The sequence below is a fragment of the Tyto alba genome, unplaced genomic scaffold (genome assembly GCF_018691265.1).
Source record: "Tyto alba isolate M040663 unplaced genomic scaffold, T.alba_DEE_v4.0 Super-Scaffold_18, whole genome shotgun sequence".
In the NCBI taxonomy this organism is placed as follows: domain Eukaryota; kingdom Metazoa; phylum Chordata; class Aves; order Strigiformes; family Tytonidae; genus Tyto; species Tyto alba.
The window spans coordinates 10,396,146-10,414,645 of record NW_024881280.1 but is presented as its reverse complement, the minus strand read 5'-3'; the positions used below and the strand labels follow the sequence as shown (position 1 = coordinate 10,414,645).

Here is an 18,500-nt window from a genome sequence, read left to right as displayed (position 1 = left end):
TGAAGGTACATACATGTAATAAATGATTGTAGAATGTAAAAATGAAATTCAAAAATGCTGAAATAATTAATATCTTCTTATGACATATATATAAAATCTATATTTAAACAATTTCACTGTTCTTTTAGTCCAGATTGATTTCTCCTTTGAGTTTTTTGGGTTCATTCCTACATACCCTAATGAGGTTATATGTTTAAGCAGCATAGAATATAGCACCACCTGCATTTATTACTCCTCCTTTTAAATAGCCTACTTCATGTAAAAAAAAATGGTATCTAAAGACATTTCTTGCTGTTCAAATTAGTAGAGCAGTGAATTTAATGGAATAAAATTAGAAACATGGTGGCTTTGTATCACTCTAATCTTGAAAAAAAGATCCCACATCATAAAATATGGCAAATGCAAAACTGACTGCTTTTATACATATGAACATTATGGGGTTTAGGTAAGAGGACAACACATAGAAAGTAAAATATTGATGCAGCGCAACTTCATCTCAGCAAGGTTTCTTGGGGTTTTGGCTTTTTCTTTTAAATAGCACATTTGAGTTATTTTATGATGAAAATATGTTCTTCCCAAAACACTTTACAAGTCTTAAGTTTGAAAATCACCTCAGATCAGTGTTCAAAGAATCAATCAGCTTTTTGAAATACTGTGTTTGGACCTTTTTGTGCATCTGTTGAATTGGTATTGCATTAATCATGTTTAATTTAGGTATTTGATTAAGTGAAATCATAGCTAGTCTGTGTGAAGAGAAAAGGGAAAGCACTACTCAATGCAATTTCAGTTTAAATAATTTATATTCAGAAGGCAGATATACCCAGGTTTTCTTCTTTATTTTTATTCATCAAACTGTGTATGTTGACTATACCAGGGAGCAGTGAACAAAAGGGGAAGTTGGGTCACGTTTGGGTAAAATGCAGAAGGCCCAGATTTCAAAATGTGACATTTTGGAGCTGTGCTGCATGTATGGGCATGTTCCAGCTGATTGTCTTTAAGGGTGGGAGTGGGGTTTTGTTGTTCTGGATCATACAGTGTTCCTTTGGTGGGTTCATTTGGGTTAACAGGTACGTGAGCTTTCAGATGGGAGAGCCCCACTGAGCTTATTCTGGCAGTTGGGCAGGTGTCTGTTTTACACTGGAGGTGGTGTGGGGCAGTCTGTAGCTACTAGAGTGAGAAGTAAGCATGGTTTGGGTATTTTATTTACTGTTGTTATGTTAGTCACTTAAAGCTAGAGAAATTCCTTGATATATAGAGAATATATCAGCTTTTTGTAATTATTTTGGGTGTTACTCTGCCTGTAGAATCTTGGGAATTTTTTTTCCTTCAGGATATGTCTGATTAAAAAAAAAAAAACACCTCAGAAGTGCATTATTCTTTATGAATTCTTAATGATCGATCTGCTAATTCTGAACCCAGCTATAATTCTTATAGACTTGCAAGTGATTTATAAGTAATACAGAATTACAGATTAAGTCCTTACAGGCTTTTAGGCAAAGGGATGTAGACTTTTTTTTATGTCACAGAGACATGTCTCCTTTGTCATTAGATTGTTCTCCTTGAGTTTACTGTATCTTTCTTAAGCTTTCTGAAACCCATCTAGCAGGGTTTGCAGAGTCCATTGAACAGTTTTCCTCTTGCTCCGTACGATTTCTTCTACAGCAATGGGTATACGTCTCACTGCTTTCTGACAGCTGTATTCAGTTTACTCTAGTCCACTCAAATTATTTTAGGATCTGCTAACGTAATAATTTACAGAATTTATAATCCCCAGGTTTTGGGAATCAATAAACAGTACAGTAAACTTTATAGACATTTTAATTAAGTATTTGGCAGTGTAATATTGTTCCAAACGAATCTATGCTGTTGCATATGTCTGCATTACCTAGGTATGACCTTACTAGTCTTTTGCATAGAACCCAGGAAAGTGGCTGAGATCCATGGGATTGTCCCAGCAAACTTTCTGATGTTCACTTTGACTAGTTTGAGGTAGTGCTTTCCCAGTTAAAAGGATCTGTCCTTGCTACCTTTTCCCAATGAACACACCTCATTTCCGAACTATGTGGCTTTTATCCAAGCTTTTAAGTTTTACTTGTTGTGGTCAATTTTCTGTAACCATGTAATGGTCTGGTCACCTTTCCATGTAAGCATCTATGTAAATGACAACTAAAAATATTATTTCTGGATGTTTTGGTCTGTTTTTTAATTGTATGCACTGTAATCAGATATTCTTGATCAAAGATGTTCAATAAATTAATGTGTACTGTACTCTCATGCATTATAGGTGCTAAATGGGTCCTGAGAGCTGCCACAAAAATTAAATGGAAAAGCATTATAAATCCCTCAAGCAGTTGTGCTATGCATTGCTCTGCCCTATTGGTTGACACTAACTTCTTACAAGTGCTCTTTTCCCTTTACATGAGATTCATGCATATTTAAAATCATTATCTGCTTTGTTTTTTGGGGTGTTACAACAGGTTTGGAATTAGCCGTAGATCCCCTGCTTCCATTGACAGGCAGAACACGCAATCAGATACGGGTGGTAGCGGCAAATCCACACCCAGCTGGCAAAGAAGTGAGGATAGTATCGCTGACCAGATGGGTAGGTAACTAATTCTTTACAATGAGCAAGTGGTTCTAACAACAAGGTGACTGGCAATACCTTTCCGTGCAGAGAGAGAACCCTCTTAAGCACTGTGTTTTCAGTGTCTTTGAAAATTAACCTTGTTCGTTAGGATGAATAATTAGGTCTGGAGCATGTACTAGCTGCTGCAGTCTGTTTCCTTGAGACCTATGAGTATCACCTCAAGAAGAACTGATTTCAGTTCTTCATTTGATTGTAGGACTAAATCTACCTTAATGCTCTTATCCTGAAACACTCTGTCCTTTTAGAAGCAGTTGGGTAGACACACTTATTAATTTGTCTTGCCGTTGAGGAGTTGTTTGACCTCACCTGCACTCCCGAGTGGCTTGGCTTAGTTTAATTTTTGCTTAGTTTGTCTAAAGTGCTTGTGATGCTCCTTTTCAAACGGTGCTGTATAAATGCAAATTGATTGTTTGATCATTGAAGCTATAAAAATACCATGTACAAAATGGAAAAAATGCAATTAAAGTTTAAATAGCGAAGTAAATCTATGGCTTGGTAATTGCCTTCCACCGGTGTATACATTTTCATTGCACTTGGCAATTAAGCTGTCAGCTGAGGGAACGTATTAACTACATAAAACAGCTGGGTATTGAGAATTTTCATTGTTAAGCCTTCATTTGAAGTTTTTGTACACAGACCTTTTGCTACAGCTATGGCTTGACCCGAGTGAATACCAGTGAGTTTGACACCAATGGAAATGTCCTGTCTACAAACAGCGTTGATCCAACATGATGACCATGGTCAAAATTGCTAGTTTGTTTTGTTCTAACTTTGTTACCATAGATTAAACAACTCCATACTTTTCCTGTTGCACAAATAGATCATCATTTGACTGTCTCACAGCTTTTGTTCTATATAAATGGACTAGTGGTGAACACAGAAGAAGGTTCAGTGAGATCAGCAGGAGTTTTAAGGCAAATGCCAACCTCAAGTTCTGGAGTTGTACTCTGTTCACATACCTTCACAACCTCAGTGAGCTGTGCCTTGTTACGGAAGCCATCTGTCAGTCCCTCCCTCACAACTCCCCCCATACTTCTCACCAGAAAGCTGTGATTATACTCATCTGCAGCTCTCATTTTGACAGAATGATTTTTAATCGCATATGTTTTGATACTGTGCGATGGTAACGACACATGTAAAACTGATCTTTTGCTCGGCATTAATCTTGCAGACCAGCAGTTGGGTGTTGGTGCTGGCACTGAGTCGAGCTGCCAGCAAGTTCTGTTCTACAATGTCAGGTGTCACCATATTAGCAAAATAAATAAATGAGGCCAAAAAGAACAGGAAAAAAATGTGTGGCAGAAGAGAAGGCTCCAGCATTTGGCAAAGGCTGAATATTTGCACACTGACATATATTCCTGGTATTTTGTCTCTTGTGTATTGTCCTGCATCCATAGAGCCGCAGTGGGAAGCTGCATCTCTGACTGGAGACTTTATTGCTAGTCTGGTGAATCAAGGCGAAAGTTTGGTTCTAGGACAAATAAGCACATTTCTCCTTGGGATAATCTGTCTCAAGGTAAATAAGGCATTAGGTGCAGTGAACCCACACACTCACTCCTGCCTGGCCCCTTCTCACCTACAGAAGACCTTTGTTCTTTGTGCACCAGTACTGCTTGCTACCACTTGCTGGGAGAATCAAGTTTGATTTTTTTTTTTTTTTTTTTAATTATTATTATTATTACTGGGGGTTTTTGTATGTTAAGGAGAAACCCCCCCTATCATATGTTTATAGAAAAGCTGGTAATGCTGCAGATCAAGATGATCAAACTGTAGCTGTGTTGAGGAAAGCACTGTGAATTACCACCGTGGGTATTGTTAAGTACTTGATGTTCATAAGCACATATGCTACTTAAAAGTAGCATTTTTAGAGGTGCAGAATGTTGTATGACCACATGAGACGAGATACATGTAAAAAGTCACAACTGAGAGTTTCTTTTAAAACAGTGACCTTGGGCTCTGAGAAGGCGATTACCTACCTGACAGGCTGTGTCTGAACACCTTCTAGACCTCCATAGTTATCGCCTGGGAAAAAAGTAGTTTAATTGGCAAAGAGCACTCTTGTGAGCGTCCATGTAAAATGAGTGATTTGAATTCCGTCTGCTTCTGTCAGGTTTAGTTTAATAAGTATCCCTTTTGTATATCTGTGCAGTTTCCACATTCACAGCCATCAATTTTTAATGAAATACTGTAATTTCAACAAATTTTTGCTATCTCTTCAATTAGAAAATGTTTATTTAGCTCACCTTAACTTTGGCAAGAAATATGCGTAGTAGTTGTATTGGAGAAAATGTGTTTATTTAAGTGATCATTGTGGACTTTTGATACTGTCCTGCCTTGTGTAGAATACAATTTAAGGAAATGTGGATCTTCAGGTTTTTTTACTCTCATCCACAGGCAATGTGCATATAGAGATACAATGTCAATACACTGTGGAAATGAATATCTTGCTGCTTTAATGCTCTGATGTAGTGCTGTTGGACAATGGGGGGGGTGACATCATTCAGGTGGTTCTAACAAAAGCCAGGATGGTGGCTGCTGTTTTTTTGTGATCTTATGAGTTATACCAGGCAGGAATTGGGCCCTCACTTACGCACCTCTGTTTTGTCACAATATGTATTTATTTGGAATGAATTTCACATTAGGTATCCAAAGTTTTTGGCTAATGGTAGTATTGGAAAAACTGCAGTGTAAAAATAGATTACACATTTTCTTAGTTTGTTGCAGTGCACGTGCTCTTCAGTAGATCATTGTGTGCTGTGTTGCAGAGCCAACATGCCATCTCCCAGCAGTGTCAAAAGTACTGCCATCCTTCAGAGAAAGCCCCAGTGGAAGACTGATGAGACAGGATCCTGTGGTTCACTTGTCTCCAAATAAGCAGGGTCATGTAAGTTATCCTAAAAAAGGAATTATTTAATATATTGCTTTTGCTCTACAAGCGCTTGATACCAAAAGTGTTGTTCAAAGTTACATTTAGAGTGTTAGTTTAAATAAACAAATAAATAAAAATCCTCAAGCCCTGTTCCCTACTAGAACATGGAGGAAGGGGTAGAGCAGACCTGTTGTGTCCTGAATCCTACAGAAGCTAAGCATAGCCTACTGAAATATTTATTACTTAATAAAGTTTGTTGCCTGTTGAACAGCAACTTGTTGTCTGTTATATTGTGCTAAGTAGAGGATTTGTAGGAGTTTACAAAGCTATTCCTGGGCCTCACATGTGAGACTTAAAAGTTTACTAATATTTTTATAATGCAACGCTCAGAAAGCTGCCACTTTGAAACAGAATAGTAATCCTGCTTTTGGTTTTGTATTTTCTTCGTTTTCCTCATCTAGTATAACTATTACTTGCTTTCCATAACCTACCTTGCACACTGTTGGAAGACTTTGTCTGAGAGGTCTGCTGGAATCCTGCTGACAAAGATCTTTCTTCTTTTATTCATGTTTAAGGTCTAAATGGTAAATTCTGTCTTTCTGTCTGCACAGAGTTAGATACTCACACCTGCTTGGAGACTGTCACTTCCTGATTTACATACAGAGATAGATAAATGCAGTAATGTTCATAAACGTCTTAAAAATTATTTGAGTCACTAGAATAAAAAAAAAAAATCCTTTAAACTTTAAATTACCCAATAAGCCATTTCACTTTTATTAATTATTTGTACACTTAGCTGAAATACAGAGCTGTGTTGCATGATTACACTGAAAGTATTAGTTGCATTTAGTTAGGTGTGAGAAAGTCATAATCGGTTCCTGTGTTTTGCTCCTGCTTACCAGCATTCTTCTTTCAATACAATTGGCAGCGTTGCTTTTAGGTTATTAATTCATAACAACACATCTCTATTATCTAACGGAGTACAACAATGACAAAAAAACCCCAACCAACCAAACAAAAAAAAACATGGAAAAAACCCCAACAACATATCTGTCTTCATATTTTTAGGAGCACAAACTGTCTTTTATATTTAGATTGACCTGTTTTCCATGAGATTTGACTGTATAATGATGCAATACATAACTCATTAGCTTGCCTGCAAAGTGCAGCATCGGAATTAGTAATGCTTGCATTCTTCTCATTTAGTTATTGTTGAGTTTAATCTTTATTATGTGGACAGATGGATGGGGGAGTGATGCAGTTCCTAATGAAGAGCAGTAACTTTAATTGGAGATAACTAGGAGTCCAGATCAACTTACTTAATATTCCTCCTGGTTTTCTGTCAAATTCTTGCTTTACTATAGTAAGAAATGTGGATGCAGAGATATCTTGCTCTCAGTATACATCCATTTTCTATTTTCCCTCTTTTCCAGTGAAAACAGAAACAGTATTTAATTTTTTTATATTTGGCTGGGATCTCTGCTCATACCTGTTTGGTAAAACTGCTGGGGCAGACAAATAGGAAAGGTGGTTCTAAGTCTCCTTTCCATCCCTTCTCTTACTGGAGGCCATCTAGTCACCAAACAAGCCCGTTGCCTGCTGAAAAACTGCTTCAGTTCTGATTATATAGGTGATCAGAACATAGATAAATTCTGTACATGGAAACTAAAATTAAGGAATTCAGGTGGATATAAATACCGCAGAGGTAGGTGAGCTGCTCAGCAATGATGAGTGTATGGCAAGAAATTCTTCCTCTAATGGGATATTCTGCCAATACCCACTATGGACTTGAGGGCATTCAGTTTGTTCGCTGCCAGCTGGCTGCGACCAAGGTCAGAACACACAAACCAGCCAGACACTGGCGTGTCCTGGTGGGACAATTTAAAAGTATTGCATTAAAGCTTCCTATCTTGTAATTCTGCCTTTTGGAAAACAATTTCAGATTAGTTAAATGACATTTCAGTGATCGTTTGCAAAGGACACTCCTGCTGAGGAAATAGACCCAGCTACAAAGGGGTAGGAAGAGCAGTGGGTTTTTGCCCTACTTTAATGTTTTGATAGGCAAGTGGATTATTAAAATAATGTGCACTTTCCGTGGATTGGTTATGTTTCATATTCTAAAACGCTGGAGTCTTAAAATTTGAATATTTTTAATTATAGTAGTTCTAAGCCAAGTTAAAGTATATGCAGCTCATCCAGTTGCATTAGAGTGGCCTGACCATAACTCTGTTGAAATGAAACAGTGTGAAGTATTTTGGGACAGAACACGAACAACTCTGGCTTTCCCTGAATAGTCAAGACGTGGCTTCCCAATCCATATGAAAGCTTTTTATGTGCACCCAGAACAGAGCAGATGCGTTGTGTTGGAATTAAATTTTTAGAGTTGATTAGTCTCCTCAGTTTATCTATCCAGTACCTCAAGGTGGAAGAGCTCCTATTGTGCAGTGGTGACTTTTGTAACTGTTTACTTCCTTCTTCTCTTTATTGCCGTAATTCTGAAATAAACCTACATACACTGGTTTTTGGGATTGTTGTCTCTTCTGTAGTCTGACAGCCACTACTCCAGCCATTCCAGCAGCAATACTCTCTCCAGCAATGCCTCCAGTGCTCACAGCGATGAGAAGTGGTATGACAGTGGAGAGCGCACCGAGTCCGAGCTGAACAGCTACAACTACCTTCAAGGGACCTCTGCCGACAGTGGCATAGACACGACTTCCTACGGACCCAGCCATGGCAGCACTGCCTCCCTGGGAGCAGCCACATCGCCCCGCACAGGGCTAGCAAAGGAGAAGGTGGCACCCCTGTGGCATAGCTCCAGCGAGGTGGTCTCCATGGCGGACAGGACGCTAGAAAAAGAGAGCCACATGGACCGAAAGACCGAGTCCTCGCTGAGCCTGGATATTCACAGCAAGAGTCAACCAGCCTCCAACCCGCTGACGAGGGAGAACAGTGCTTATAGTCTTAGTGATGCCGTCTCGCATACCAGGTAATTTTCATCTCTTACAAGACTGACCCCTTCACGCTCGTTTTCCCATTCTTACTCTCTAACCTAACAAAAGTCAGAAGTGGATGTTGGAGAGGGGTTTCTACTTAGGTTGACCAGTGTTTTGAAGGATCTCGCTGTGCAGGATGCTTGAAAATTAAGACCACCTTTAGTCTTTGCGTCTGCTACTGCTTATAACACTAAAGAATGTCTTTGAGAGCATGTTCCATACCGCTGCTACTACACCAATGCAAGACAGGCACGTGTCTGATGTGTTCATAGGGAATGTCTTGCAACAACTGCAGTTCATATGTGGAGCAGAAAGGAGATCAGTCCATTTTATTAATGAACAATTTAATCCGGGGTTCTTTTTTAGTCTTGCAAGTACACATTCCAGATGTTTTGCTTTAGTTTCCCAGTCTTTTCATTTAGAAATCTGCTTGCAGTCAGTATGATCGATCCTGAGAGCAAGTTGCTTGGGCGTGCTAGCATGTAGATTTTAATCTCATTCTGCTGCAAGCATGTGGATATGACACATAACAGTCACCTTCCCTCTCTCCCTTCCTTTTGACACTTGAAAAATTGGCAATATCAAGTACACGTATAATGTGCTTGAACACCTCAGATGGAAGATACCCACTTTACAAGTTAATCAGAGCTGCTAGAGGCACAAAATATTTTAGACCGTTTTCCGAACCCATTTCACAGGAAGTACTGGGTGTGCTTTTTGAAAAATACTCATACTGTGTCATATTAGCAACAAGAAAAAAACATAGGTCTTTCAAGGAAGATGTGTGATCATTATAATTTGTTGGCCTGTGGAGCTTGACTGTTGCATTTTTATTCCTAAGGTGCCTCTCTTTTGAGTGCAGCTCCTACAGACTGGAAGTCTGAGGCAATTTTTGCTGATCATTTTAAGCAAAGGTACATTTATGCAAGGCTAGATGTTTATCAGACGGTTTAACATCTCCTCATCCAGTAGCTGCAAGTAGAGGGTTGTCATTGAGGCTGTAATGTAGCGAATGGTCTCCATGTACTTTGTCACAGTAATTTTGATTAAGTGATCTATTAATGGTGGCCCTGCTCTGGTTGGCCATTTTGGGCACTAAAGCTCATATTCAGTTGGTATAAATCCCACCCAGGTCTTTGAGACTGCTCTTTCCAGGAGCTGTGCATGCATGAAGGACTTGAGCGAGTCTGTCGAAAACACTGTGCAGAGGGATTTACTTAGATTTTGGGCAATGTTAGCACGTGCCTCTTCCTTGAAGGTGAAAATCTATATGGTGGTTATCTACAGTTGTACACCTTTTGTTTTAAGACAAGCATGTTTAATGAATGTTTAAAAATTGCATATAGAACTAACCACGCGCCCTGTGGTACTTGTCGCAGTGTAATTAGCAGTAGCATTAAATGTGAGATGCTCACACTAAATACTGATTGTAATAAAGTTGTCAGTAACATTTCCATTTGGAAGGACTTTTTCAGAAGTTAGTCAAAGCAGCCTGGAAAACTTCTGTGTGTGACTTGGAAGCTTTGTGAAAGGTGTGTGTAATGGGAATGGCATCTTTGTACATCTGAGGTTCTGGTTTCCTCTTCTTTGAGCACCAAATAGGGTTAGTTCAGTAGAAAAGGCAAGAAAATTGAATAGAAGGAAACATATCTTTGCAGGGCAGGCATACCTGAGAGCTCTCATCTTTGTCTTCCGTGAATATACTTTACAGCTTGATTGCAAACAAGTCTAGGGTGTTGTCTTGTTATTTATTATATGATAGCATTGTGTCTCCAAACATGGTATTTTCTCTGGCTGATTTGGATTAATTTACATGATGTTTCTCTGACGATACTGAAAGGAATCTCTACATGGTTTCTTTGGGTTGTTACTAAGTTTCCGGATAAAGGTTCCCTAAGCTTTATGCTAAAGACAACCGTTGGGATTTTTTGCCCGGTTTCATTTAAAAATCAGATGTTAAAAATGCAGCTCTTTGCAAAGAGGAGGAGTAGCAATTTGTAGAACACGCAGGGCATGATACTTGAGAAATACTGCAGTCCTTGCACCCGCATCGTTTATTTTGGTGGAGAAAAAACAGACGGCCTTGGGTTCCTCTTTTATTAATTCTCATTTCTGAAGACTAGAACATGTGTTTGCCTCGCCATAAAGCAAAGGCACAGCCTGGGCTAAAAAGCTTTCATTTTGTTTTTGGTGGCATCCTCAGCTGGTGGTTGCAGGCAGCGGCAGCGCTGACCCAAGGAAACCCTGAGGCCCAGCTGCTCGCTCCCAGTTCCCCCACAGCTCCTTCCTCCTGGGGAGGCAGAGCAGCTCGGGGCTGGGGCCTTGTTAAACTGGCACTAACAAAGCATAACCCCAGCTGCCTGCTTCGGGGGGGAGGGAGGGGGAGGCTGAAGGATCATTCTGAACAGGCTGCATTCGTGAGAAGTGAACAGCCTAATTGGTGTGTTTCTCTATCAGTTCCTAAATTGTTATCCTTTGTGGCTTTTCACTTTTTTACCTTTTGCTTGTGGATGCCAGAACGTCTGTAACATCTTTAGAGTCAGGTTTCTGAGCAAGAAGAAAGGAAATTTGGCCCTAAAAAGAACTCGGTGACAAACGAAAAGAAAATAACCACAAATTAGAGTGTTTGTGTCTGTAGAAGACAGGAGCGATAATTAGTGTTCAGATCATTTGATGGTGCATAAAAGAACTTGTACCTGAGAATTGGTGGCAAAATGTAAATTACAGTGATTAACTTTTACAGCAGAGCTTCAAGCTGGGTTTTATTTTTCTTCTCCACCCCCATTCCCAAAGTCCTTCCTGATGATTGTGCAAATTTCTCATAGCATCCCAAGAGAATTGCATTATGTAGGCCAGTAATTATACAGAATCATTATAGCTGTATGTCATTAAATGAAGCCATATGCACTGATGGCATGAATTCCCTAAGAAAAAAATAAAATCAAACTTTCATTTCCACCTAAACTATATGGTTTCTTACGGTTCCCTTACCAAAACTAAGAAGAAAATCATAGCTAGTTCTAATCGAGTATCTTCTTCATTACTTCTAATAATGTTAAGATACTTAAAATATTATTTAATGATTGTAGAATACTTTTATGAATCGCTCACCTGCTATTCTTTCAGATTGTCGTGTAGTATTTGAATTTTTCCTTAATTTTTAACCCTTGATGTCTCAGTAATTGAGGTGGGAGGTGGGGGACCAACAGTGACTATCTCTGTGTCCTGAGAATGAGGACTGAATTTCTTCCAGATATAATCAAGCTGGACCAGGTGACTGTTACAGTATGAAGAATCCTCTGCCTGTTTCCTGATGTTGAATACTCTAATAACTTCCCATCATGACCCTAGTGTTCCAGCTCCAAATTAGTTTTTCCAGAGTTTATCCAGTGCCTTTTGCTCTCCAAATATGCTCTCAGTTAACAGGGGTGTGTGTCTGTCTGTCAGTGTTCCGTCGGCCTGCCTGTGTTTACTTGTAGGGTAAAAAGCTTCAGTCACAGCCACGGTTCTGTGCATAGTTCCTGAAGCAGAATATCCTCCCAAAATACTCTGTTGTAAAACCACAGCTCACAATATGCAATATACTTCCAAGAAGAGTGTATTTAAAACTGTATGGTAATTTTCTTCCTTATTTGCCAGGCTGCTCTTGGCATCTATTATATGATACATATTGTAATAAATATTAAAGTAATAATACTTAAAATATACCATGTATATATACATATGCATTTTATATATATGCTTTACGTAGAGCATACTTAACATCATTTTTCACACTCTTTGCCTAGTAGTATTAAGGACCAACACCACTGGCCTAGCTAGGAGTTGTTACTGGTTTTTATCAAGAAATGTTTTCTCACAACTAGCATTTCTTTGAGAGTACCTGATGGATTAAAGAGTTCTTAAATGTGCTCTGAACTTCCCTTTTCCTACACTGAAGCACAAGACTTTTCCACTTCATGAGTGTATATAGAAGGGGGTAAAAATAGAAAAAAAAAAAAAAAAAAAAGCCCCATATATTTTCTTTAAAGATGTGCATCTTCCCCAGATCTTGGTGGTTTAATTTTGCAGTGGTGATGTCTCACAGATGGGCTGACTTACTCAGCATGTATAAGAACTCTCAGTATCTGAAAAGAAGAGACAACAGGGAATGAAGGGAAATTTACTGCCTCTGCCCCTAGCTCTTAATTTTCTCTGCTTTCTTGCTATGAATTATGTTTACTTATATCTGTTACAAATGCGAAGGTTGTGATGTGCAGCACCAAATATATGGGCTTGATGGACAGAAAAATACCTTCCTTTATTTTCCCAATCTGACATCTTTTGTATAGGCCTTTCAAATGGACAGAGGGAGGGAAGAGAAAAAATAGTTCTGTAATACAAAATCTGTATTAGTGTCTTTTGATTTGAATATATATGGGGAGATGCATCTTGCCACTGATGTGAGGGACTTCACAGCCATCCCCGTGTCCATTAGATGGAAGCGTGAGCTGCAGCAGCCGGTGCTGTTGGAGGTGGGAAGGCTACAGTCCAGTCAGACTCCTCATTAAATCCACAGCACTTAACTGTTGGGACTCGCGGTGTTTAACGTGAGCCATATGAAAATAAAACATAGCTGAAGGTGATTTTGTTTTTTTTAGACTCCATCTGTTGTCAATGGAGACAGAGGAGGAACTCCAAGGCATTCATTCTCTGTGTGTATCTGAGACTCATCTAAATTAAGATGAGGAGAATCAGCTCCTAAGGATTTCTCCATTGACTACAGCAGGAGCCAGACAAGTGGCGTAGATTAGATAACTGGCTTTGATAAGGCTAAATGTAGGTGACAACACAAATTTAACCTTAAATTCTTGTTTCCTCTTTCAGTAAGCAAGATGTGAAAATGCATTGTTTTATCAAGATGTGAAGAGAGTGCTGAAGAATATTCTGTTAGGCTAAAAAGGAAGAGATTAGTCAGTGACTTTATTCAGCCTTCCAGCTAATTTTTATTTCTCAGTCAGAAACTGTTCTTTACCATGGGGCCATCTGTTTCAAATTCCTTCCTTGCAGTGTTGGATACAGGGATGAAAATGTGGCTAAGTTGTGTAGAGAGCTGATAGAAAACTGGTCTCCAAATATATAGTGCTATTTCAGTGCTAAGGCTGTACAGAAAGTTTTCCCTTAACTGTACTTAGAAATGCCTGACCTTTTCAGGGTGTTACAGTAAATATTGTCTTCAGCCTTGGTGCTCCTGATGTTACACTAGCTGCATCAGATTCGAATATCAGCAGAACTAAAGAGTAGCTCCCAACTAAAGCCCCTGTCCTCCTTCCGACAATAAGCTGCAGCTGGTCATCCCAGCTCTTTTTTTCCGTCTAGACAAATTGTGATATATGTTAGAGACCTGCTCAAACTTCTCAGTTGAAGAGTTATCTTTTTTGCAAACGATAACTGCTTTTCAGGCAAAATCCAGGGAAGACCTGGTTTGAAGGTGTATGGGTTTCTTCTTTGGCTTGTTGTGGGGTCTTAGAGATGTTTCCTATTGCTTAAGTTCCTTTAAAATATGTTTTCTTCCACAGCCAGGAATTCCAGCAGGAATTGACTTGCGTTCATTGTTTGCTGATTCAGCTACAATCTCTTTTATTCTGCCTAATGACCGCAAAACCTGGATTTCCCTTTGTGAAGGGGAATGAGAGGATGGTGGGACAGTGCATCCTTGAAGGTTGCTTACAAAATTTTTCATTACTGTGCAAGATTGTTTTAATGAAACACTGGTGGAAGGCCCTTAAGAACTACAAACTGGTTTTGCTACTCCATCCATACGCTATTGATAAGAATAACATCATGTGCCCAGAGTTTTGCTTTAAAAATAGTTAAACAAGGTGCATATATATACATCTGAGGCAAATTTTGTCTTTATTCTGTTTTTCTCCTAGTACCATGAGCTCACGACACTCTGCCAGCCCAGTTGTTTTCACCAGTGCCAGAAGCTCACCTAAAGAAGAGCTTCATTCTGCTACTTCTCCCCAGCTCGCACCTTCTTTCTCCTCCTCCTCTTCCTCCTCATCTGGTCCTAGGACTTTCTACCCTCGGCAGGGTGCGACTAGCAAGTACCTGATCGGCTGGAAGAAGCCAGAAGGGACAATAAACTCAGTGGGGTTTATGGATTCAAGAAAGTAAGACTTGGGGTTTGGTTCTCTTGTTTGGTTATTTGCTTTAATTGTAAAGAAGCATTGAGATCCGTGACACTTCTCTGTATAGAAGAAAAGCTCAAGACTATTCAATAGAATGCTTAGTCTTCTGTAGAACTTAATCTCTAATCTAGGGTTCTGCAGTTAGCCTTTATTATTTGGTAGTGAGCTAATCTCATTCCCTGTTAACTTGTAAAAGATTTTTTTTTTTTTTATCATTTCTAGATAAAACCAGATTTCTAGAGCTGTATGGATTTCAGTGCCAGTAAAGCTTATCTGTCCTTGGGACTTCTGAAATGTGACTCAAAACGCTACTTGAGCAAATACTAAAAATCCTCCTAACATAGAGCCTGAATTTTCCTTAAGCCTCTTCTCCATGCAGCAGTACCATGCATGCTGTGCATTAGCTTTGTGGCACTCCGTGCTGCCTGGTTAATGTTGCTGCCAGTACCCAGTCTAGCTGGCTTAAAGCAAGCCAAGATCTCTGCGTTACAATGCCCAACCACCTTTTTTGGAAGAGAACTTGAGAAACAACTTACTAGTGAAAACATTTTTCCTTTAAATCTAGTATGACTTAGAAAGCAGGTGGTTCACAAAGCCCATTTCAAAGTCATTTATTCAACCCTTCTTGACTTCAGTTGGGTCAAGCACAGTATCCTTGGATGATACCAGTAACTGGCTGTCCAAAAGAGATGGTGAAACTTTGTGATAACTGCATTATAAAAAGCCAGTTAAAAGATTAGAGAAACATAGTGATTTGCTGCTTTTGGGCACTTTGAAGGCATTCATATTTTTTAGCTTTGTACAGAATACACATTGTTTTAATAGATTCAGTCCCTTATTGGGAAAATGTATTATTATAACCTTTAAGTGTATTGCTAGTTGATGTTTTAAAATAAGTTTATTACTTCAACAGGTATTCATTAAGATGAGGCTCTGCTGTATTAGCGAAACTCCTTCCATTCTCTGTGCCCCCTACCTAGGTTTTTTCTTCGAAAATCTTAAGGATGCTATAATTCTTGTTTCATTCATGCCTCCTGCCCCAGGGCTTTGAGACCTGAATGTGTCTGTTCCATTTCATTTAAGACGCCACCAGAGTGATGGCAATGAAATGGCCCACCCTCGGCTGCGTGCTTCAGCAAGAGATCTACGAGCGTCACCGAAGCGAGCATCCAAGTCCACCGTTGAAGAAGACCTGAAGAAATTGATAGATCTTGATAGCCCAACACCTGAATCCCAGAAGAATTTTAAGGTATGTTAAAGAGAGAGTCTGTCACCTGGATATCTCTTGTCACAGTTAAGTGAAATCTGAGAATACCTGAAGAGCAGCGCACAGGCCCTCTTCTGATCCAAGTCATAGTTTTGTTGGTACAGAACAGACACATGTAGTTACACTTTGTCAGGATTTGATGATTGAGTTCATTGCTGCCTAGGCGTATCAACTAATACAGCAAATGCTTCACGGTTTGGAAAAGTATGAAGGCTGTGAAGCTTTAAGACTTGTATGTAGAAAACGCTGAGTGTTCTCAAAGCAGTCAAAGCTGAAGCCTTCATTCATACAGAGCTTACTCAGTTGGACTTTGCATTGGACTCAAGTGTTTCTCAGAAAGGATCTTTTCTATTCTCACCCATAACAGGAAAATAAAACATAAAGCATTCCCTGAATTCTCGTCATGGACAGAAAGTCATCCGTTTGTCACAGACTTGGCTACCAGAGAAATACATTTGGGGAACAGTTTCATTATTACAGTCACTGCAATATTATTAGAGTTTTCTGTGCAAATTTAAAGAGACTACTATGCCAAATTGTGAAGAGCATTTAGGACTGCTGGGTCATGGCAAATCCTGTGGGGTTGTCTTACACATTTGAATTGTTCTTCTCTGATTGCATCACTAGACAGTGACTTGTTAACAGTATTGAAACTCCTTGCAAAAAGCACACTTTTATGCTTCTCTAATCCTGTTAATGTACAAGGACCAAGAATGTTCCCTAAATCAAATATTTATACAAAATTAATAGTTGGGAACATTTCCTGATGCGTTTCAAACTGTGTATAATAACACAAAAGTGCATATATTAATTTCATAAATCCATCATTTTGAAGAGAATGTCTTGATTTCTACAGTCTCCATGTACAGTCTGCTTAACAGCTCAGGCTCATCACCTAGAGCCCAAGTGGTTTCTACAGCAACCATGCAGGAGAGAGAGCTGCAACCTCTCTCTTTGCTTGTAAAAACCCAAAGTGGCTTATGAAAACTTGCAAGTGCTAGGTTCTGTCCACAGATTATTTCAGATGCTACCTTTGAGGTTGGAGATAAAAAAAGACTTGCCAATGGCAAGGGATCTTTTTCTTGGGTTTGGGATGCTTCTGAGGGGAGTGGGACATGGACGATGCGAGCATCTCCTGTTGGTTGTTTTGAGCAAGGGGATTGTTCTCATTCTAAGGAATTCCATTCTGTTTAAAGAGGTGGCCTGAAGACCATGAGAAGTGTGTATGTTCCCAAGTTTGAGTTTTTTCTGCTTTTGGCTTAGTGAATCAGTTCTTACCCTGATCTTTATTTCCTGGTGACTCTAACAAGTGTGTTAACTCAGGTTGTGCTTTTGATAAATTTCAGCAAGTTAATAACAGTCTATCACACCATTAAATTAAAACTTTTCCATTTTAAAAGTAACTGTCATTTCTGTCCACTGCATGGTTTGATTTATATTTCATCTTACAAAAAAGTTGCTCTTACAGCATAACATTTTTTTGACAGTTTAAAAAAAAAAAATTCTAATGGCCTCCATTAGTTCACTTCACAAAGACCAGAAATCCTCCTCCTTCCTGACTGTTGGCTGCCAAAGGCTTTATTCGCTAGTAGAACTTGTCCTTAAGCTGTGACGTTATGTGTCTTGTGCGTCATTATCTTCCCAGACTTCCTTATCTCCTTACCTGCTACTTAGGCATTATATCTTCTCAGACAAGTCACGCTTCTTTTTCCCTTCCCTCTGCTCGATTACCAGAAGACAATTCCTACTCATATTGCCTCTGTTCTGACTTCATCAGATGTTCCTATCTGTGCAACCTTTTAGTCTCAACGTCTGATATTAACTGGTGGTTCCAGCTCCTAATTGCTTAAGACTGAGTGAACTGTACTACCCTCAAGTGCATGCTGCTTGGCTTAGCAGCTTGCTCTTTTCTTTTGCCACTTCAGGGCAAGTACTGGGAGATTTCTGTGGTTCATAACATGAACCTGCTGTTTGAGCTTTTAAATTTCAGAATAAAAAAGCTTGATCCTCAATGTAACATAGTGACAGCTGTGTACCAGTTCTCATTTCTGTAACGTTAACTGTATATGCGAGGTTCATACTGTGATGGGCATGTCCTGAGGGAGGCAAGGCAGAAGGGAGAATTGGACGTAATGGATATGGGACATGGCTTCTCCTTCCTTCTTTGTCTTTTGATGACAGCAGTTTTCTCAAAGTAATATTGTTTCTGAATCATAAAACCAAAACGTGCAGCAGTCTCTTAATATGAGAATGTGTAACGTTTTTGCCTAAAAAAAAAAAACCTGGCAGATTGCCTTCCACTGTACAGTACCAATAGTCCCTCCTCCATGCTCTTCTCCCACCTTGTAGTGTGGGATTTTGATCACAGGAATAGCATACCGTCTGTTTAAGCATTTTTTTTTTATTCTTTCTGAGAAGAGAAAACGATTTTTATTTGCAAATGAGCAACTCTTTGTAATGCTTAATCACTCTTTCCAGAAATGGTATTATCTCCTTTTTGTGTTGAAACTTGCTTACAAAGCAAGTGAGGGTGGTGAGGTCTTCCTTTTCT

At 39.3% G+C, this 18,500-nt stretch overlaps 1 protein-coding gene across 12 annotated transcripts in view; it reads left to right on the top strand.

Annotated features, from left to right (window-relative positions):
- SIPA1L1 (signal induced proliferation associated 1 like 1) overlaps window positions 1–18,500 on the top strand; it is a 223,366-nt gene that overhangs the window by 194,749 nt on the left and 10,117 nt on the right. For all 12 annotated transcript variants that reach the window (XM_042790733.1, XM_042790736.1, XM_042790738.1 and 9 more), the window contains 5 exons: window positions 2,478–2,602; window positions 5,413–5,531; window positions 8,063–8,502; window positions 14,425–14,664; window positions 15,766–15,931. In XM_042790733.1, the coding sequence (XP_042646667.1) occupies window positions 2,478–2,602; window positions 5,413–5,531; window positions 8,063–8,502; window positions 14,425–14,664; window positions 15,766–15,931 (1,090 nt within the window). The remainder of the gene's footprint in view (window positions 1–2,477; window positions 2,603–5,412; window positions 5,532–8,062; window positions 8,503–14,424; window positions 14,665–15,765; window positions 15,932–18,500) is intronic.